Source organism: Anomaloglossus baeobatrachus, chromosome 7, assembly GCF_048569485.1.
Source record: "Anomaloglossus baeobatrachus isolate aAnoBae1 chromosome 7, aAnoBae1.hap1, whole genome shotgun sequence".
NCBI lineage: Eukaryota > Metazoa > Chordata > Amphibia > Anura > Aromobatidae > Anomaloglossus > Anomaloglossus baeobatrachus.
The window spans coordinates 24021724-24045642 of record NC_134359.1 but is presented as its reverse complement, the minus strand read 5'-3'; the positions used below and the strand labels follow the sequence as shown (position 1 = coordinate 24045642).

At 46.7% G+C, this 23919-nt stretch overlaps 1 protein-coding gene across 1 annotated transcript in view; it reads right to left on the bottom strand.

Moving 5' to 3' along the window:
• THSD7B (thrombospondin type 1 domain containing 7B) overlaps window positions 1-23919 on the bottom strand; it is a 593888-nt gene that overhangs the window by 342387 nt on the left and 227582 nt on the right. The window contains exon 5 of the mRNA XM_075317161.1: window positions 14171-14334. Coding sequence (XP_075173276.1) covers window positions 14171-14334 — 164 coding nt within the window. The remainder of the gene's footprint in view (window positions 1-14170; window positions 14335-23919) is intronic.

Genomic DNA, 23919 nt, shown 5'->3' with positions numbered 1-23919 from the left:
TGAAGAAAAAAAGCTACAGTAAGTTCTTTTGTTCTAGGAGGACCTGGTTCTGGACGTCCTTGTGCTGGGAACATTTTAATATTTGCTATGTGGTCCTCTTACCTACAGGATTTTAAAGTATGTTTACACATTGCAGATTTGGTGCTGAAATTTTTTGCACCAAATCTGCAGCTTGTGGCAGAAAAACGCACCCAAAAACATGTGGATTTTGATGCGTTTTTGCAGCTTTTTTTATGCTTATTTGCAGCAGTTTTTGATGCATTTTTGCAACGTTTTTTTAGGGTGCGCTTTTTTACATGCAATAAAGAAAAGACTGTCAACAAAGCTAGGTTAATAAAAAAGAAAAAAAAAGCTTTCCTGATGTAATTTCCTGTTTCAACTGTTATTTAATTTTCCATTGTCCTGTTCTTGATGACATCACATCCTGTTTTAGCCATGCTTTTTTTGTGTTAAAAAAATGCGGCAAAATTGCACCATAAACTCACTGTGTGAACACACCTGCTGGTTTAAGGATATGTGCGCACGCTGCGGATTTACCGCGGATTTGCTGCAGAAAATGTGTCTAACATTTCTGCAGTCAATCCCCAGAAAAACCTATTGATAGAAAAAAATGCTGTGCGCGCACTGTATTTTTTTATACCTGCGGATTTACCCGCGGATTTTCCGCTGCGGAATTAATGCGCATGTCACTTCTTTTCCGCAGGTACTTGCGGTTTTTGCCATAGATAATGGTAAAAATCCACAGGGACCAACCCGCGGAAAATCCATTGTAAATCCACTGCAAAACTGCTTCCGTTGCGGTTTTGGTGCGTTTTTTTTTACCACAGGAGCAGGATTCTTTAAGAGGGTCCGGATTTTCCTTGAGAAAAAGTCACTTTCTAATGCGCACATGGCCTAAAGTGTTTTTTCATCACAACATTGAAGTCAATGGGTGAAAAAAATGCTGCAAATCCAGACCAATAATTGACATGCTGCAGATTTTTTCTTAATCAAATCTGCAAGGAAAAAAAAAAGGCATCGTGTGCACAGCTCTCCAGAAATCTCGTAGAGTTTACTGGCTTCAGGAGAGACATATAGATTTTGGTGTAGATTTTGAAAAAAATAAGCTCCAAAAAAACGCATCAAAAACTGCAGCGTGCGCACAGGGCCTAAAGGGGGCTTTACACGCTACAACATCGCTAATGCGAACTCGTTGGGGTCACGGAATTGGTGACGCACATCCGGCCGCATTAGCGATGCCGTTGCGTGTGACACCGATGAGCGATTTTGCATCGTTGCAAAAACGTGCAAAATCGCTCATCGGTGACATGGGGGTCCATTCTCAAAAATCGTTACTGCAGCAGTAACGAGGTTGTTCCTCGTTCCTGCGGCAGCACACATCGCTCCGTGTGACACCGCAGGAACGAGGAAGCTCTCCTTACCTGCCTCCCGGCCACAATGCGGAAGGAAGGAGGTGGGCGGGATGTTACGTCCCGCTCATCTCCGCCCCTCCGCTTCTATTGGGCGGCGGTTCAGTGACGTCGCTGTGACGCCGCACGGACCGCCCCCTTAGAAAGCGACGTCGCCGGGCAGGTAAGTATGTGTGACGGGTCTGGGCGATGTTGTGCGGCACGGGCAGCGATTTGCCCGTGTCGCGCAACAGATGGGGGCGAGTACCCACACTAGCGATATCGGGACCGATATCGCAGTGTGTAAAGCCCGCTTAAGTGTTTCAGTTGCCAAATTGAAGAGATCATCCGGTTTGTACATCGGTAAATCTTCATGGGGAGGAGGAATATTTTATTATTCTATATGTACATTGACCTGTTCCGGTGATCGATCCGCACCTCCATAAAATCCCCTTGTTTGCAGCTCTAATCTCCGCCGGGAGCCGTCAGCCCCCGATCCGCGGAGCGTTGGATTAAACGATTCTGCGACCTAATATCAATGTTCTGCCAATACTCCACGTCCTGCCATTTGCAATCATTTTCACTTCATTTTCACCAGCTGGGGATAATGAATTGGGTTATAAAGTTATATATCCCCTCTCCGAGGGAGCGATCTCCAGGGAAGGACGGCCGTGTAAATGAACTAGTCATTTGCCATTCGCACAAATGTAATTATTTCCAGCGCTTAGCGACATTTCAGGATTTCACAAGGAAATGACAACGAGCCGTATGTTACTTACGGAGGTTTATTAGTCGGGGATGTAGCTGTCATCTCTGGGCGATTACCGGGGACAACTGATTATTACGATCTGTGCAAAAACATTTTTCATATAGTATCGAGCTTCCATTTGGTAGGTAAAACACAGGCAATTTTTGTGCTCAAAACTCCTTTAAATCTTTCTTTTTTAGGCCGTGTTCACACGTTGCATATTTGCAGAGTTTTTTTGTTGCATAACTAAAAGCTGATTTTTAAAGAACCAGCAAAAGCTGAGATTTTTAGTTTTCTTTTCCTTTTTTTTCTATTTTGAAAAATGCAGCATTGTCAATTTTTTCAGGATTTTTGCAACTTTTTTTTCACTATAGAAAGCAATAAGGAAAAGCAAATATACTGTGGAAAAAATGGAACTGAGCATTTTTGCTGCTTTTTATGGAATAAAACTAAACTTTAATAAACGTGTACTGTAGACAAATGACACATATAATCCGCACCAAAAAAAAGCAGCAAAAACTGATATTTTGAAAGCAGCTTTTTTTTACTGCCAAGGAAACAGATTTTACCTGCAGCAAAAAAGCAATGTTTGTCCATGAATCCTGTTCCTTCTTAGGCCACGTGCACACACTGCAGTTTTTGATGCATTTTTTTGGTGCAGATTTGTCACAAATCTGCATGTCTATCCTTATGCCAGCAAAGTCAATGAGAATTCTGGAGTGTCGTGCGCTCATTGCTTATTTTTCCTTGCAGATTTGGTGCAGAAAATAATCTGTATCAAGTCAATTTTTGGTGCATTTTTTTCCTGCGTTTTTCAGCCTTTCCACCCATTGACTTCATTATGGAATATGCATGGCACAAAAAACACACCACGTTTAATAAAGATGGAGTTTTAACCCGGAGAAACCTGCAGCTGCTGGATTCTTTCTCATTCCTGGTCTTTATACCATGCTGTCAATCACTGAATAGGACCGCCAACTAGACTCTTCATGTGCACACAGCCTATAGCATTCCTGCAATCACTGAGTAGTACCGCCCACTGGACTCTTCATGTGCACACAGCTTATAGCATTCCTGCAATCACTGAGTAGGACCGCCCACTGGACTCTTCATGTGCACACAGCTTATAGCATTCCTGCAATCACTGAGTAGTACCGCCCACTGGACTCTTCATGTGCACACAGCCTATAGCATTCCTGCAATCACTGAGTAGGACCGCCCACTGGACTCTTCATGTGCACACAGCTTATAGCATTCCTGCAATCACTGAGTAGGACCGCCCACTGGACTCTTCATGTGCACACAGCTTATAGCATTCCTGCAATCACTGAGTAGGACCGCCCACTGGACTCTTCATGTGCACACAGCTTATAGCATTCCTGCAATCACTGAGTAGGACCGCCCACTGGACTCTTCATGTGCACACAGCCTATAGCATTCCTGCAATCACTGAGTAGTACCGCCCACTGGACTCTTCATGTGCACACAGCTTATAACATTCATGCAATCACTGAGTAGGACCGCCCACTTGACTCTTAAATCCCCTGAGAACAAGACTACAATCAATAAATTATTGGATATGTTATATTGGATATGTTTTCATAAAACTGCATCTCATCTGCTCGGTGCTTCCAGCTTTTCAACATGCTGTCAATCACTTAGTAGGACCGCCTACTGGACTCAAACTCCAAGAAAATGGGATGGCAATCAATAAATTACTGCTCCAGTGAATCTCATTTCATACAACTACGGTACTTATCAATCTGCAGCTCGATGCCTCCAGCTTTATAACATGCTGTCAATCACTGAGTAGCACCGCCCACTGGACTTTTGATGTGCACACAGCCTATAGCATTCCTTCAATCACTGAGTACCACCACCTACTGGACTTTTGATACACACACAGCTTATAGCATTCCTTCAATCACTCAGTAGGACCACTCACTGGACTCTCGATGTGTATACAGCCTATAGCATTCCTTCAATTTTTGAGTAGGACCGCCCACTGGACTCTTCATGTACACACAGCCTATAGCATTTCTTCAATCACTGAATAGATCCGCCCACTGGACTCTTGAACCCACCAGAGAACAGGGATAATCTAATATATAAAGCTGAATGTGTGTGTGTGTGTGTGTGTGATTGGCATCTGCACCGTCGCAGCTACGGCCACAATATTTTGCACACTCACACTTCTGGACCTTGAGAGCGTCATAGGCTATGTTGTGAGGCGAAATCTTAACCCCGTGCGTTCCAATTTACCTATTGCCCCTATCTACATAATGGGGAAAAAGTGAAACGAAAAGTGTATCCGCACCGTCGCATTTACAATCACGAAATTTTGCACAGACACCTCATGTGACCCAGGGAACGTCGTAGACTATGTTTTGACAGGAAAATTTAACCTCGCGCTTTACAGTTACTCTCCAAAAAACATGCCTCCATTAAAGTAAATGGAGCCTGGAACTACAGGTCATTAATAGGAGCTGTGATTGGTTGCTATAGGAACAAAAGACATTCATAGTATAAGAAGCTTATATGTGAGGTAATAAGATGTCAATGGGGAGACGGATAGAGAGAGACAGACAGGGAAAGAGACAGACAAAGACAAATGGTGAAAGAGACAGACCTGGAAAGAGACAGACTTGGAAAGAGACAGACTTGGAAAGAGACAGACTTGGAAAGAGACAGACGGGGAAAGAGACAGACAGACATGCAGACAGGGACAGAGACAGGCAGACAGGGAAGGAGGAGACAGCCAGAGAGACAGACAAAGATAGATGGGGAAAGACACAGACCTTGATAGAGACAGACGGGAAAAGAGACAGAGAAATAGAGACAGACAAGGAAAGAGACAGACAGAGACAGGAAGACAGGAAAAGACACAGACAAAGAGACGGGGAGACAGGCAGGGAAAGAGACAGACCTAGGAAAAAGACAGAAATGGAAAGAGACAGAGAGATAGAGACAGACAAAGAAAGAGACACAGAGACACAGATGGGGAAAGAGACAGACGGGGAAAGAGACAGACGGAGCACATTACTTGGCCAATTTAGTTAAAGCTGTGTGGAATATCTGTGGTGTTGAAATATATGTTGTGAAATGCTTCTATTAGCTTAGTTTTTGCCTTTTAATAATTACATTTCTATCTATTTGTTTTGTGATTTTTGTGTGCAGAATACATTTTTGTTAATACATTCTATTTTGTTAACAGCATTTGTTAAACCGGGCGAAGTCGGGTAGTACAGCTAGTTGATCAAAAAATTACAATTCACACTGAATTTTTTTTTACATTAATCTATCCATGGATCTGCTCCGCTCCGCCCGCTCTATACCTCGCTGCCTTCACTGTCCCTTTAAGAAATCTGCCTCGAAACCAAAATAGGCAAATACGATATAACAATATAATGGCTGAGAGGAGTCGCACCTTCTAAATTTAGTAAAACTGTGAATTTCATCAGCAATTAAATTGAACTTGTCAAAATAATTTACATGCCTAAATGTGGAGACAATGGATTCCAGACACAATCCATACATTCTATTTCCAAAACTGCTATTAAATTCACACGGATTCAGAGAGAAGCGGCGCTCGGCTGCTATCAGGGAATATTACTCAGAACATCCTTTTATCTGACAATACAAACTATCCGCAGACATCGCAGTGAATAATTTAATGAACCCATACGGCTATATCTCAGGTTCTGGGGAGAAGATGTGTTTACATTGCAAATTATGTATCACGCTCGCGCCGGTCTAATAATTTGAAAATTTCGATTAGAAGGCGCCTCGATGGATCATAGCAGCTCTTCTTTAATAGTTATTCCAGTGGCCATCAATTTTAATTAAAGCTGCGTTCACCGTATTAAATCGCTACTTTCATCTTACAAGCTCGGAAAATGTAAACCAATTACACAGCTTAGATGCAGTAAGGAGACGACGCGGGGCTGGAAAATGCGGAAAATGTTACCACTGCGCCCAAAACTGATTGCTTTCCATCTACAGGTGAATCCGGAATTATTCACAACATTTAAAGGGAATGCAAAAAACAAGATTGTTTCCTTCTAGAAACGGCGCCACACGAGTCCGGGGGTTGTCTATGCATCTTATCCTAACTGGGGCTGAGCTGTAATACCACACTCCACCAGTGGATAAGGGGGGGCGCTCTTTTTGGAAGAAGCAGACATGTTTTCCCCCAGTACAACTGCTTTAATTTACCCTTTTAAGAATGTAATATTTGACAGTAAAACATCTAACAAAAGTTTTGAGAATATGAAAATATGTCTGCCTGTCTAACAGATGCCTGTTTATAGTTTACTATATTACAAAGATATTCCAGTTTTCATGGGGCAGCCTTGGAGCCTATGTAAGACGCAAATCAGTCCAAATAGATACATCAGTGCATGTGATTCGGCTGCCAGGGCTGAAGGAGGAAGATGGGGACAAAGGGAACCTTCCCTTTACTTCACTTTTGCTCACACCTCTTCAGGGATGAGTTCACATGTCGCGTAATCATCCGTTAGAACCAATCCTGCAGAGATCCATTGGGACAAAAGTTCTGCAAACACAACTTTTTTGTTCGCGATTTGTGCCGGATCCATTTTTTAAACATTGGAGTCTATGGAGAATGTATCTGTTAAAGGATTCCTATATAGCCAGCCATTATTTTTGTGTACCCCCCCCCCCCCCCCCGTAGCAGCAGCCGAGTCGCTCGGATCCGGAGCCGTGGTGGCTCGAGGGGTCTCCGGACCCGGGGGGTTTGCGCGGACACTCGAATTAAAAAGGGATTGGGAAAGTTCGTGACGCCACCCACGGTGCGTGGTAAATTAGAGTACCACTGCTGCTGTTGGGGAGCCCGGTGGCGATGGTATGGCCGCAAGGTGTTTTAACCTCTCCATGGGTAGGGGGTGTTTGCCCAGGAGCCCGGTGATGGTGATGTAAGGGTGCCATTGGGGTGGGAAAAGGGTTCTTTCAGCGTACTCACTCAGTCCAGAAATAATCGCACTGACAGCTTGTAAACCAGAGTTCCGAGCACCACTGTATCTGGGAGGGAGCACGCTTGGGTCTGTGCCCTTGGTGTTGCGGTTAGTCTGTGACCCTTCCCTTGGTACCTTTTTTTTCTTCTTTGGACCTTCAAGCCTGAAACTTTTCAGGTCCCGCTCACCCGTGTGGCTAACGGAGTGAGCTAGCTATCAGGGTTCACGGGTAGGATTTCTTTGGACTGTAGTGGGAAAGTCCTATCCCATCGGTGCATTAGTACCCCGATTTTGGAGCGGGTTGGGGATGATACCTGAAGTCTTCACCCCCATTGGGTAAATTGCCAGGACGTGTGAAGCTACTTCCTGGCCTAGGGTCCACGTACCCAGTCGTGCCCTGGACCCTGCCCGGTGATAGCTCAAAGCCACCGGCCGCCCTCCTCGGCAGTCCGTGCCCCCTGACGCTATCCCCTGCGACCAAGGTTCCAGCTCCTACCAGGCCCAGACCAACGTCTGCCACCTAGTAACTACAGGAGCCCAGCTTCACCTGTGACCTCTCCTCTCAAGAGTCACTACTCACTGCTCTGCCTTTGACACTTCTCACCTCCCCTTACCAACCCCCCAATTGGGTGGCCCTATTCCCTTCAGGCCCCCCCCAATGGTGTGTCTGGTGGGTATGGTGTGAAGTGTTTTCCCAGGGTTTGGATTGGCTCAGCTGTTAGCAACACCAAAGGGCCAGGACCCGTAACCAAGGAGGGTGGATACCGTGCTGAAGGGCAGATTGCACAATACCCTGTGACGACCTGATAGGCCAGGGAATCACACTTGCATTTGTGACAGATATGGGTTTTTTTTATTACAGGATCTGTTCCAAATGGAAGATTAAAAGCAATCAGTTAACGGATCTGTTCTCCATAGACTCCCATGTTAAAAAAAAAAAAGATCCAGCAGAAATCATTTTCCCAACTGATCTCTGCAGGATCCATTCTAACAGATGATTACTGGGCATGTGAACTCAGCCTAAGGCCCTCTTTACACGTCAGTGATTTCTTCACATATGACGCCGTTTTCATGGACATACGTAGACCCATTAAAATCAATGTGTCTACGCACACAATTTTTTTCCACAGACGTGTCTGTTTGGCAGATGCACATATCCGTGTGTTCCACACGGAGACATGTCCATTTTTCTCTGGCAGCACTAGTGTCACACGGACCACACACTGATGTGATCCGTGTGTCATCAGGTGACACGTACCGGAGAAATCCCGTCTGTGAAATAAAATTACTTTCTATACTCACCTGTCTCCAGCGCTGCTGTCTTCGGTGCTGCGATCACTTCCTTGCAGTCCCGCTCATTAAACCCATGCATATTCACTGCAATGCGAACCCGGAAGCAGCATCACCGGAGACATCAGCACCAGGGACAGCAGCGCTGGGGACAGGTGAGTACAAAGTTCCTGATCTTCATGTGCTATAATGGAGAGCACACAGAGAACATATGTGGCAAAATCACGGCACACAGAGGGCCATACGCACCTTCAACAAGGGCCGTAAAAAAACACATGTGAAAGAGGCTTAAGGCAACATATAAATATCCTAAAATTTCTGCAGTTGAGGCTTACATTTTACCCAAAAGTTACGGTAGGTCTCAAATTGTCAATTCTGCATCTGGAAAATAAGTTGCCTATATTTCTTACTTGCAAGAGCCAAAAATGTTCCATAAAGTCTTGCCTCCTAAATCAGTCAGCTGTGGCGGCCACCGTGCAGAGATCCGGCTCTCTTTGAAACAAGGCAGTAGTCTTCTCTGCCCGATGTTTCAATCCAGCATCATGGAACATTTATGAAATGTTGCCACGCTAAAGACTAAAGGCTGCTTTACACGCAACAATTTATCTCGTTAGCGATGTGACACGCCCAGATCGTTGTTACGATTTGCCGAGATCGCTCATAGGTTCTTTTGTAGCGGTCACACGTACACATCTCACAAACGACGCAACATCGTTTAGCGATATATTGTTTGACCAAGGCGGTCCTCTGGATGTTGTTCGTCGTTGGCAGGGTGTCAAACGTACCAATATGTCTGCTGCGTTCCAAACGACGAACAATATTTTGAAACTGAACGACGTGTCAACGATCAACGATTTTCATCCTATTTGCGATCGTTCAGAGTCGCACGTAGCTGTCACACGCAACGACGTCGCTAACGATGACGGATGTGCGTCACGGAATCCGTGACCCCGACGACATATCGTCAGATAAATCGTAGCGTGTATCGGGGCCTTAAGGCTCTGTGCACACGCTGAGTATTTAGTGCAGTAATTTTCTGCACCGAAAACTGCATCTTCTGGCTGAAAAACGCAAATGCATTTTGCCACGTTTTTTCGTGCATTTTTTTTGCCATGCATTTTTCATAATGAAGTCAATGCATGGAAATGCTGAAAAATGCAGGAAAAAAACGCAGCAAGAATTGAGATGCAGCAGATTGTTTTGTGCACCAAAATCTGCAAGAAAAAAAAAGAAGCATCGTGCACACAGCACTCCAGAATTCTCATTGACTTTGCTGGCATAAGGATAGACATGCGTTTTTGCCACAAAACTGCACCAAAAAAATGCAGCGTGCGCACACAGCCTAAGGTACATGCACACGCTGCTTCTTTTCGTGTTCACAAACTGCAGCCAAAACTGCAGCCAAAACTGCACCTTGTCAGAGAGAGCCTGGAAATGTCACAAACAATGTAGGTGCTTTTTTGGTGCGTTTTTGCTGCTTTTTTTGGTGCGTTTTTTGCTGCAGTTTTGTCAACAATTGTTTCATGTATTTTTCAGTTCAAACAAGCCCATAAAGCTTGTTGAATTGAAAAAAAAAAAAATTAGAAATAAATAATTAAAAAAAACTGGCGTGCGGTCCCCCCCAATTTTAATGCCAGCCAGATAAAGCCATACGGCTGAAGGCTGGTATTCTCAGGATGGGGAGCTCCACGTTATGGGGAGCCCCCCAGCCTAACAATATCAGTCAGCAGCCGCCCAGAATGGCCGCATCCATTAGATGCGGCTGTTCTGGGACAGTACCCGGCTCTTCCCGATTTGCCCTGGTGCGTTGGCAAATTGGGGTAATAAGGAGTTAATGGCAGCCCATAGCTGCCAATAAGTCCTAGATTAATCATGTCAGGCGTCTCCCCGAGATACCTTCCATGATTAATCTGTAAGTTACAGTAAATAAACACCCACCTGAAAAAATCCTTTATTAGAAATAAAAAACACTAACAAATTCCCTCGTTCTCCCATTTAATAAGCCCGACAAAGCCCTCCATGTCCGGCGTAATCCACGATGGTCCAGCGTCGCTTCCAGCTCTGCTGCATGGAGGTGACCGGAGAAGCAGCAGACACCGCCGCTCCGGTTAGCTCCACGCAGCAACTGAAGAGAGCCGCGCGATCAGCTGAGCTGTCACTGAGGTTACCCGCGGCCACCGCTGAATCCAGTGACAGCAGGTAACCTCAGTGACATCTCAGCTGATCGCGCCACTGCGTGGAGCTGACAGGAGCGTGGAGGACGGGACTATCAGCGGTGGCGGTGGCAGCGAGAGGGGTCCATCATCTCCCCTCTGCGTGCACGCTGGGGACAGCGGTACTTCGGGGAACACGTGGAGGACGGGACTATCAGCGGCGGCAGCGAGAGGGGGATCGACATTGGCAGCTGAAAACATTGATTTTTCCCTCTCGCTGCTGCCGCCGCTGATAGTCCCATCCTCCACATCATCTCCCCTGTCCGCAGCGCTTTACATACATTGGCAATATTGTCCCCATTGGGGCTCACAATCTAGAGTCCCTATCTGTAAGTCTTTGGAGTGCGGGGGGAAACCGGAGAACCCGGAGGAAACCCACGCAAACACGGGGAGAACATACAAACTCCTTACAGATGGTGTCCTTGGTGGGATTTGAACCCAGGACCCTAGCGCTGCAAGACTGCAGTGCTAACCACTGAGCCACCACAAGACTGCAGTGCTAACCACTGAGCCACCACAAGACTGCAGCGCTAACCACTGAGCCACCACAAGACTGCAGTGCTAACCACTGAGCCACCACAAGACTGCAGTGCTAACCACTGAGCCACCACAAGACTGCAGTGCTAACCACCGAGCCACCACAAGACTGCAGTGCTAACCACTAAGCCACCACAAGACTGCACTGCTAACCACTGAGCCACCGTGCCCATTATTTGATGCAGATACATGGGGTTATTATAACCAAATATTGTTGTTTTTTTTTCTGTGGCCATTTTCAAAAAGTTCCATGATCCAAGAGGTAGTTATCCACATGATTCAAGAATGTAAAGAACATGGAACTGACATGTGAGGGTCTTCAAGGGTCTCTGGGTTGTTAACTCTGTGGCTTCCAATATTTAAAAAAATTGTATCTAGAAATGTCATCATTGGATTCCAAAAAACATTGATATTAAATATAACAGGTGGAGTTGAGCGAGTATCTAACTATTCGTAGGTGCTATACTCATATAATACTCATGTATTAATTCCGAATAGTGTGCGCAATGCAAGTCAATGGGGAAAAACTCGCAATGTAACGAGTAACCTGAATTCTGCACTATTCACTACTCGCACGAAAAGTACGGCATTCGGGTTACTCGTTACTTTGCGAGTTTTCCCCCATTACAGGGTATACAGATAGGGCACTGTGCTTTGCTGTGTCCTCACTCCTTCACTCACATAGACAATACATAGTTTCATACATTGATGCAATGTTGGATATTTTTTGTGAGTTTTTCCCAAAAAAAAGTTCAGCAATCTATTTTGGAGATATGTTTATGGTTTGGGTACTAAAACACACGGAAGTGTGAAGGTTTTCATTGCTCTTTAGATTTTGAAATATTCTGGACACTCCTCGGAACCTCCTGGCGTTCCAAGACGGCAACATTTTGGAACTTTAAGTATTGACTTCAAAACCTTTTCCGTGTTATTAGGGATAACACAATCCCAGCGTTAAGAACAGAATGATCTAAAGTTTATCACCTCCTCACTGGACAAGAGATAATCCTTTTTTTCCCCAAAAATATCCCTTTTCCTGTCATGAGTGTGTCCCCTTTTGATGAGACCTATGGCGCGTCTGGGACCAGGTTACAATGCCTTATTATGCGCAGATCTACAACTTGTATTTGAGTGAATCTTCTTTCTTTTAGTGCTGTAGGGGTGAAAGACTCTTTCCTATCTGTCTGTCCTTTGTAGCCTTAGGCGGGCTTTGCACGTTGCGACATTGGTAACAATGTGTTACCGATGCTGCAGCAATAGTCCCGCCCCCGTCGCACGTGCGATATCTAGTGAAAGCTGCCGTAGCGATTATTATCGCTACGGCAGCTTCACACGTGAACACACACAATATGGCACAAAGAGGCACCAGACTTATGAATAATAAATAATTAATATGGAATAGACCTTGATGTGTGCAAAAAATACAATATTTATTTATTTATAAAGGGTGGCAAAACACTCACAATTTTAAAATCATTTAAAATCAGACATAAACACTAAACACTGCCTCCAACATGGGACATATGAATTGCACAGACAAGCATATTGAGGGTAAACACAACAATACTGCCCCCTATCTGGGTATTCTTATACAAAATCAAGTATATACTCCATCTATGCTAAAAATGTGCTTGTATTGCATCAAGTTGTTACTGGGTATCCTGAGACTGTCACCAAATGGTATATAACAAAGGCTAAACTAGCCAAAATAATAACAATGAGTCCAAACAGTCACTAAGGAAGGTTACCAAAAACTGCAATACAAGGTCCCGGAGTCACAGTGTGAGAGCTCATTATGTGAGAGTATTGTTGTGTTTACCCTCAATATGCTTGTCTGTGCAATTCATATGTCCCATGTTGGAGGCAGTGTTTAGTGTTTATGTCTGATTTTAAATGATTTTAAAATTGTGAGTGTTTTGCCACCCTTTATAAATAAATAAATATTGTATTTTTTGCACACATCAAGGTCTATTCCATATTAATTATTTATTATTCATAAGTCTGGTGCCTCTTTGTGCCATATTGTGTGTGTTCAGGTGATTTGATAGGTACATGGCACATGATTTGTCTAATAATTCAGGTGGTGCCGAACAATTTGTTGGCAGCTTCACACGCACATACCTGCCATGCGACGTCCCTCTGGCCGGCGACCCACCTCCTTCCTTAGGGGGGCGGGTCGTGCGGCGTCACACGGCAGGCGGCCAATTGAAGCGGAGGGGCGGAGATGAGCAGGATGTAAACATCCCACCCACCTCCGTCCTTCTCATTGCAGCCGGGAGGCAGGTAAGGAGAAGTTCCTCGCTCCTGCGGCTTCACACACAGCGATGTGCGCTACCGCAGGAGCGAGGAACAACATCGTACCTGTTGCACCATCGGCATTATGGAAATGTCGGAGGCTGCAGCGATGATACGATAACGACGCTTTTGCGCTCGTTCATCGTATCAAAAAGGTTTTACACGTTGCGATATCGACTGCGACGCCGGATGTGCGTCACTTTCGATTTGACCCCATCGACATTGCACGTGCAATGTCGCAACGTGCAAAGCCACCCTTAATCTCAGGTGCAGCTCTTTTGTGGCCACTCCCCTTCAGTATAAAAAGTCACGCATCTTACCTTCTTTTGCTGGTTATAGATTCTCATTTCAATGCTGACCATTTTGGAAGGTGCCTGCCTCTGGAAGAAGCTGAGGAGTCGTGACTATTGCAGCTCTGGTGTTTAGCTGCATTGGAGAAGCCTGGAGTGTTTTCCTTTTTGGATTTATTTTCCTTTGTCTGTCTCCCTTACCTTGTGTTGCATTATTGCAGTGGTGAGACTAGTGTTCTTGCTGGCCTTCTCACTAGCCAGGGTGAGTGCAGAGCAAGCAAGGGCCTAGGCATGTGACGGCGATGGGGGAAGGATTTGTATAGGGTAGTTAGGGTACAGACTCAGGTGAGTTGCAAGAGGTATATCTTCTCCCTAATGCCAGGGCCTTCCCTCTGTACCAGCCCCGTTGTTAGTCATGCATGATCACTTCACTGACCTTCTTTATTTGTTCCAGACTCCATGATACGTTGGGCGCAGAACACCCGACGAGTCTGAACGCCACCACCGCAGCGTGCTGTGTCCTGCACGTGGGATCCAGTGCCCTGGTCCGTCAGCAATGAGATCTTACACTCTGTCCACTCCGATGTTTTCCAAAGAAAGCTGGAAGAAAATAAGAAAACAAAAATAATGATTGTGACACATATAATAATTGTATGGGGCTGAGAACTACTGCAAGAGGATTTACTGCTCCTTCCTTTAAATGCTTGTTTGTCAGGTGAAATAACAAGTAATATTCATGTCGAGTCCCACTGACTTTTTCTTATACCTGCTACAGACAAGAATTGTATTTTGAAGCCCAATAATTCTTATGCTGTGTTCAGACAGGCCGACGGCAGCCATTAAATGACAAGCTTAAAAATCTTTTCACCCTATGAACAAACGTTTTCGCTCATTCATCAGGTGGTTGGCCGACTGTTTATGAATAAAATCAGAAAAAGAGCTTGTCTAAAAGGGCCTTTACTCATATGTTGTGAATGTCAGTTATGCTTTTGCTGCTGTGAGGCTCCCTCCTGTGGCCAGGAATGGTTTGGACAGAGACCAGGTGTGTTGAGCAATGGGGCGTTTCCATTGCTAATTCTCTGCCTATTTAAACCCTGGTCTGATAGCAGGCTATGCCGGATGTCAGTTGTTCTTTGTTCACCAGCCTGCTTCATCCTGCTCCAGACCACATCTACCCCAGATAAGTGCTTGGCTCTTTATTTGTTGTTTTGTTCTTTTTGCTCTTATCTGAGTTTGTCATTTGCTGTGGTTGTTTTCAGTTTATTTGCATGCAGGGATCTTCCCTCGCAGTTGCTTAGCTGGGAAGCTCCCTGCAGCTATGTTTGGAGAATTGCTCCTATAAGTCCATGTGTTTGTTGCTTCTTGAATTTGTAATGGTTCCTGCTTTCTGTTTATTGGTATGACAAGAGCGCCTGCTATAGGACGGAGTTCAGATCTAGCGATCTGAGGGCTTTTTTGTACTATCAGGTTGTTGGATTTTTGCAGGGTTTTTCTCTGGCCACCATCAGTCCCTTTCCTTTCCTGTCCTATTTAGTCAGTAGGGCCTCTCCTTTTGCTAATCCTATCATCTATCTGTGTATTGTGTTTTCCTATATCACCGCAGTCTTTGAATGTGGGGGGCTTGCTATTCTTTATCTATTTTCTGAGGCAGAGAGTTATTCATCTTTCCTTCCTTTAGGATAGCCAGTTCTCCGGCTGGGTTCGTGGTGCACAGGATGTTAGTTCACCCCTCGGCTACTTCTAGTTGTGATGGTTAATAAGGGGATGGCGGCCAGATTAGTTGCCAATGCTCTTGTCACCTTTTACCAATGATTTATGGTGGTCTTCCATGGTTCCGGATCATAACACTCATAGCTGTCACAAATAAACATCACATGCTATTTAAGCTCAACTGATTCATATTTACACATATTACAAAGAAATCTAAAACGCGTTATGACCACAGACTGAGTGTGAAATCTAAGCCAAATCTATCACAGACACAAAACCAAAACCCATTTTACGATGCACCGAGGAAGAACTAAGAGCTGTAAAATGTGACAATAGACATTAAGCAAAGCCAATACAGAAGTAGTGAAAAGCATTTCAAGGTCTGAAGTTTGCCAAACACCTAACACAGCTGTGGGCTGACACCCCCCCCCCCCCGACTCCCATATACACATGCAAAATTTTTAACGAAAACACACATTCCTAATGGGAAAGGGAGTAATCGGCTGCCAAACACTTATGGCGTTGGTTATCTCCCAAAATAAAAAAGGGATCGGGCATTGTAATGATCACGGTCAGAGTAGTGGCAGCAAGTGGGATTAGTGGACACACTGGACCACAGGGGGGATCCCGGGCTTACCCCTTAGTGGGAGAGGTTTAACTAAGCCCCCACCGCGAAGCGGACGCCAGGTACCACTCCCAGGGCTGTGACCGGGACTGTGGCATCTGACCCCCAGGACAGCTGACGGACTCAAGTATAGAAGGGTACAGGCAGGGTGATGGAGGCAGGCTGGAAAGGCGGCTACAGACAGGAATGGTGGGAACGGTATGGATAGACAGGTATGGGAAGGCAGGTACTGGGGACAGACACAGACATAACAGCACAGGAGCTCAGGACTTGCCAACTAGCTAGGTAGCAGATTGGAGACTGACTGACTAACTAGAGGCATTGTGCAGGCACCTCCCCTAATGGGAGGGTGCCTTAAATACATTGTGTCTCTAAGCCATAGGCATTTTATGGAAATAGCATGTCGGCCTTTTAAAAGGAGGGCTGGTGTGCACGTGCGTCTTAGGTGCACTCCCGGGAACCCTGTGCAGCATGTACAGGACCCGGGAGGGGAGGAAGGCAGCAACACACGTGGATGGCCAGGGAGTATGCGACCCGGCCGGAGTGGTGAGTAAGTCGACATCTCTACAGAAACAGCGGCGCTACAGGCATGCTGAAAACCAACACCAACAAAACCTTCCTTCCTCCAACAATTTCCATTGGTGGAGAACCTGGACACAGAGACATGAAGCACATATCGGGATCCAATGACTCCTGAGCTCGCCTTACACATCAGCTGCCTGGTTCCTGAACATTGCTTTGGCCATTCATTCAGTCGGCAGCTATCTCCGCCGACTCTCCCATACACAAGAGCGCAAAATATGTTTTAAGCTCCAAAGACTCTTAGTCGGCTCTGCCTCACCAAGAAATGTGAGATGCAGTTACTTCTAAAGACTTAGGCTGCTTTCACACTTGCGTTGTTTTGTTTTTGCTTCCGTTGCCTTGAGGAAATACGGTATCCTGCAAAATATTTTGCAGGATTCCATTTTTTCCCCATAGACTTGTATGGACGACGGATTGCAACTGATGTCTTTGCGTTGCATCCGCTGCGTGACGCATCAGTCGTGGAACGACAGACAATCGCGCGGCAGGAACGCAGCATGTAACGTTTTTTGAGCGGCGGAATCCTTTTGTTTTCACTGCGCATGCTCAGCTTGTGTTTAATCATTGAAAGCAATGTCTCTCTCCCTCTCTCGGCGGCCGAACGATCAGCTGATCACCCGGCAGCCGTTTTTTGTGAACGATCAGCTGATCACCCGGCGCCGTTTTTTGTGAACAATCAGCTGATCACCCGGCGGCCATTTTTTGTGAACGATTAGCTGATCGCCCGGCGGCCGTTTTTTGTGACCGATCAGCTGATCGCCCGGCGACCGGCTACTGTGAACCATCAGGTAATCGCCCGGTGACCGGATTTTTTTAGGCAGATTTCGATCCAAAATGAGAACTTATTGACAATATAACAAGTCGGTCGGCTCACATTTAATGCCTAAGGAAAAAGTATTGAGGCAAATGTTCGTAATCTGGTCTCCAGACGACTGTCAGCAGCACATCCTCTCTTTACACAAGGAGCTGTGCTGCAGACAATAATGATTTTTAGGCAACATAGAAGATCCGATCAGTCGAGCGAGGAGAACATTGTAGGCCAATGATCAGGATTGTGTAAAAAAGGTCGATACTCACTCCTACTAAGGAGAAATGTAAAATGCATTAGTATGTTGTTAGTTTACTTATGGCCTTAAACTAAATGTGACTTTCCCATGAATAGCGCCACACCTAGTGCTTCCGATTGCCTTGGTCATCGCATCGGTGACCCGATCTCAACTTCTCCACAATGGCCACTGCTAAGGCATAGAAAGGGTTGTGGAAAGTCTAACCCTCCTCTGTCTTTACTTAGTCACAGGATTGAGAGAGCCCAATTACCATCTGCGTTGGCCCATCCTGGCCCAATGGAAAGGCAGAGAAGGTGTGGTGCAGACTTTCCACCGCGCTCCCCGGACCTCTACAGTAGCCATTATGGAGAGGAGGAAACCAGATGCCAATATGACAATGGCGGTTGCCACCAGGCGGAGATCTACATTGGAAATGTACCATCACATTTAAGATAGGGGGTTAAGGGCCACTCTAAGGTCTATTTACACTGGCCAATTTTGGCCATCAATGAGCGCCTATTGACTAGATACCCTTTGATTGGAGCTGAGTTACAGAACCATTGACACAAGGTGACAAAAACAGTACTGGGAAGAACACTCATTAATTGTCACATTGCGGACTAGGGGAAGGTCCGGCGTGAGGGCAAACACATAACATGGGTAACACCACGACAAACAAAGGGTATACTGGGGACACGTTAACAATGGTGGGCCCTGATACTAGTGAGAGGGAAGATGGACACCTCCTCCACTTACGTGCCGCTGTACCCTGCGCTCCTAGCCAGTCCCTATACAGGTTCCTCACCTGTCGCCGAGCAGGAACCTGAAGCCCTGAATGACCCTATAATAGATCTGGCTAGTGAGTAGGCAGGTAAGGGACGCTAGCCTCACCGCTGCACTGAAACAACACACCAGGGAAGGGAGACAGACAGGGGGAAAACACAACGATGAACTGCTGCAGCCAGCACCAAGAATGCAGCCACTTCAACAGAGGGTTACAGCAGCAACTTCCACCTCCTGGCCCAGCATCCAAATGGCAAAAAATAACTGTTGTTAGCAGAGGGTATATAAAGGCACTGGGAGTGGTCCAAAACTAGAAACACCTGACCAGGATTTAGTAGCTGCTGGAAAGCAAACTGTCATTAACCCTATGCCTGCCAAAGGAAAGGAAATCAGTTTAATATTGAGAGTCTAGAATGGAAATGACTCTCAAGTCCTGAATCTGTCCTAGTCTCATAATGCAGAGAAGCAGGTGTGACATTAATATCATTGTTCTGTCCCTACACAGCACAATGATCAAATCTCATAGAAAGTTAGTATTTTGCTCTTCTAAGGGGCTGATGGAAGGCTTGATTACGTAGCAATTGCTTAAAGGAGTTGTCCGACATTAGCTTAACAAAAATTTTTGAGTTTATCTGTGCTGTATTGTCATATAAATCACACCTACATTGTTATTTTTTGTTTTCTAACTTTTGTTCCTCTTGGGTACTTTCACACCTCCGGTTTTTCTTCTGCGGCACAATCCGGCACTTTGCAGGAAAATCGCAACCGGTTTTTTTTGCTGCCGGTTGCGATTTTCCTGCATAGACTTTAATTAGTGCCGCATTGTGCCGCATGGCCTTGCGTTCCATCCGGTTTTTGCCGCATGTGGCAGATTTAGCCGATGCGGCGGCCGGATGGAACGTTGCCTGGCACGTTTTTTCGTGCGGCAAAAAAAACCGCATCGCGCCGCATTCGGCCGATGCGGCGCATCTCTCAATGCATGCCTATGGCGGCCGGATGCGGCGCGATGCGGCAAATACCGCATCCGGCCGCCGCATGCGGTTTGTGCCACTGCGCATGCTCAGTAGCATGCCGCAAGCGGCAAAAACCGGGCGGGCCGCATGGGAAAAACTTATGCAAAGGATGCGGTGTTTTCACCGCATCCGTTGCATAGCTTGCACAGCCGGATTGAGCCGCAGGGCTCAAGCCGGATGTGTGAAAGTAGCCTTATTCTCTGCAGCTCTTGTTTACATTCAGATCCAGCAAACATGACCACTTCCTGTGCAAAACCTCAGTCAGAGCTGTCACCGCCCACCCCAGTGTCCAGCCTCGCCCCCTGCCCGCCCCCTGCACACACATTCCCTGTCAGTATTCTGCCCCAGCACCTCACCTGGTATCACTACAGCATTGCAAATAACAGCTCCACATCGGGCTCTGCACCGCACACGTATGCTCTGCACGGCACACATATGGCTCTGTACCGCACACATATACAGTTAGGTCCAGAAATCTTTGGACAGTGACACAATTTTGGCGAGTTGGGCTCTGCATGCCACCACATTGGATTTGAAATGAAACCTCTACAACAGAATTCAAGTGCAGATTGTGACGTTTAATTTGAAGGTTTGAACAAAAATATCTGATAGAAATTGTAGGAATTGTACACATTTCTTTACAAACACTCCACATTTTAGGAGGTCAAAAGTAATTGGACAAATAAACCAAACCCAAACAAAATATTTTTATTTTCAATATTTTGTTGCGAATCCTTTGGAGGCAATCACTGCCTTAAGTCTGGAACCCATGGACATCACCAAACGCTGGGTTTCCTCCTTCTTAATGCTTTGCCAGGCCTTTACAGCCGCAGCCTTCAGGTCTTGCTTGTTTGTGGGTCTTTCCGTCTTAAGTCTGGATTTGAGCAAGTGAAATGCATGCTCAATTGGGTTAAGATCTGGTGATTGACTTGGCCATTGCAGAATGTTCCACTTTTTTGCACTCATGAACTCCTGGGTAGCTTTGGCTGTATGCTTGGGGTCATTGTCCATCTGTACTATGAAGTGCCGTCCGATCAACTTTGCGGCATTTGGCTGAATCTGGGCTGAAAGTATATCCCGGTACACTTCAGAATTCATCCGGCTACTCTTGTCTGCTGTTATGTCATCAATAAACACAAGTGACCCAGTGCCATTGAAAGCCATGCATGCCCATGCCATCACGTTGCCTCCACCATGTTTTACAGAGGATGTGGTGTGCCTTGGATCATGTGCCGTTCCCTTTCTTCTCCAAACTTTTTTCTTCCCATCATTCTGGTACAGGTTGATCTTGGTCTCATCTGTCCATAGAATACTTTTCCAGAACTGAGCTGGCTTCATGAGGTGTTTTTCAGCAAATGTAACTCTGGCCTGTCTATTTTTGGAATTGATGAATGGTTTGCATCTAGATGTGAACCCTTTGTATTTACTTTCATGGAGTCTTCTCTTTACTGTTGACTTAGAGACAGATACACCTACTTCACTGAGAGTGTTCTGGACTTCAGTTGATGTTGTGAACGGGTTCTTCTTCACCAAAGAAAGTATGCGGCGATCATCCACCACTGTTGTCATCCGTGGACGCCCAGGCCTTTTTGAGTTCCCAAGCTCACCAGTCAATTCCTTTTTTCTCAGAATGTACCCGACTGTTGATTTTGCTACTCCAAGCATGTCTGCTATCTCTCTGATGGATTTTTTCTTTTTTTTCAGCCTCAGGATGTTCTGCTTCACCTCAATTGGGAGTTCCTTAGACCGCATGTTGTCTGGTCACAGCAACAGCTTCCAAATGCAAAACCACACACCTGTAATCAACCCCAGACCTTTTAACTACTTCATTGATTACAGGTTAACGAGGGAGACGCCTTCAGAGTTAATTGCAGCCCTTAGAGTCCCTTGTCCAATTACTTTTGGTCCCTTGAAAAAGAGGAGGCTATGCATTACAGAGCTATGATTCCTAAACCCTTTCTCCGATTTGGATGTGAAAACTCTCATATTGCAGCTGGGAGTGTGCACTTTCAGCCCATATTATATATATAATTGTATTTCTGAACATGTTTTTGTAAACAGCTAAAATAACAAAACTTGTGTCACTGTCCAAATATTTCTGGACCTAACTGTAGCTCTGTACCGCACACGCATACATATGGCTCTGCACCGCACACGCACACATATGGCTCTGCACCGCGCACGCACACATATGGCTCTGCACCGCACACGCACACATATGGCTCTGTACCGCACACGCACACATATGGCTCTGCACAGCACACATATGGCTCTGTACCGCACACATATGGCTCTGTACCGCACACATATGGCTCTGCACCGCACACACACATATGGCTCTGTGCCGCACACGTATGCTCTGCACCGCACACATATGGCTCTGTACCGCACACATATAGCTCTGTACCGCACACGCACACATATGGCTCTGCACCTCACACGCACACATATGGCTCTGCACCGCGCACGCACACATATGGCTCTGCATCGCACACGCACACATATGGCTCTGGACCGCACACGCACACATATGGCTCTGCACCGCACACATATGGCTCTGTACCGCACACATATGGCTCTGTACCGCACACATATGGCTCTGCACCGCACACACACACATATGGCTCTGCGCCGCACACACACACATATGGCTCTGCGCCGCACACGTATGCTCTGCACCGCACACATATGGCTCTGTACCGCACACATATAGCTCTGCACCGCACACGCACAAATATGGCTCTGCACCGCACACGTATGCTCTGCACCGCACACATATGGCTCTGCACCGCACACATATAGATCTGTACCGCACACATATGGCTCTGTACCGCACACATATAGCTCTGTACCGCACACGCACACATATGGCTCTGTACCGCACACATATGGCTCTGCACCGCACACGCACACATATGGCTCTGCACCGCACACGTATGCTCTGCACCACACACATATGGCTCTGTACCGCACACATATAGCTCTGTACCGCACACATATAGTTCTGCACCGCACACGCACAAATATGGCTCTGCACCGCACACGTATGCTCTGCACCGCACACATATGGCTCTGCACCGCACACATATAGATCTGTACCGCACACATATGGCTCTGCACCGCACACGTATGCTCTGCACCGCACACATATGGCTCTGTACCGCACACATATAGCTCTGTACCGCACACGCACACATATGGCTCTGTACCGCACACATATGGCTCTGCACCGCACACGCACACATATGGCTCTGCACCGCACACGTATGCTCTGCACCACACACATATGGCTCTGTACCGCACACATATAGCTCTGTACCGCACACGCACACATATGGCTCTGCACCGCACACGTACACATATGGCTCTGCACCGCGCACGCACACATATGGCTCTGCACCGCACACATATGGCTCTGCACCGCACACGCACACATATGGCTCTGTACCGCACACGCACACATATGGCTCTGCACCGCACACATATGGCTCTGTACCGCACACATATGGCTCTGCACCGTACACGCACACATATGGCTCTGCACCGCACACGTATGCTCTGCACCACACACATATGGCTCTGTACCGCACACATATAGCTCTGTACCGCACACGCACACATATGGCTCTGTACCGCACATGCACCCATATGGCTCTGTACCGCACACGCACACATATGGCTCTGCACACGCACACATATGGCTCTGCACACGCACACATATGGCTCTGCACACGCACACGCACACATATGGCTCTGCACACGCACACATATGGCTCTGCACACGCACACATATGGCTCTGCACCGCACACATACACATATGGCTTTGCACACGCACACATATGGCTCTGCACACGCACACATATGGCTCTGCACACGCACACATATGGCTCTACACCGCACACATATGGCTCTGCACCGCACACGCACACATATGGCTCTGCACACGCACACATATGGCTCTGCACACGCACACATATGGCTCTGCACACGCACACATATGGCTCTGCACCCAGCCCCCCCCCCCATAGGGAACACATGTAGGGAGTACATACTCACCCGTCCTCGGTCCCCGCCGCTCCTGCACGTTTGCGCGCTGTCTGGTCTGGACATATCAGCACAGTAGTGACGTCACCGCTGTGCTGAAGAGAGCACAGACAGCGTGCAGTGATGAGAAGCTGCGCTGCGCTGCTTCTCATCAGCACTTTCAAATGTACCGGCATCTGTGATCTGTGATGCCGGTACATTTGAATGTGCGATCCTGGGCAGGGGGCCCGGTGCTGGCGCTGACACCACGGCAGCTGCCGCCAGGCCCCTCCCCCAGGTCACGGACCCCACAGCAGTGCAGGGGGAGGTTACTGGAGAGTAAAAGAGGTGCGGGGGAATGTGTGGGAGGGTGCAGGGAAGGGAGCGGGGCTCATCGCACTG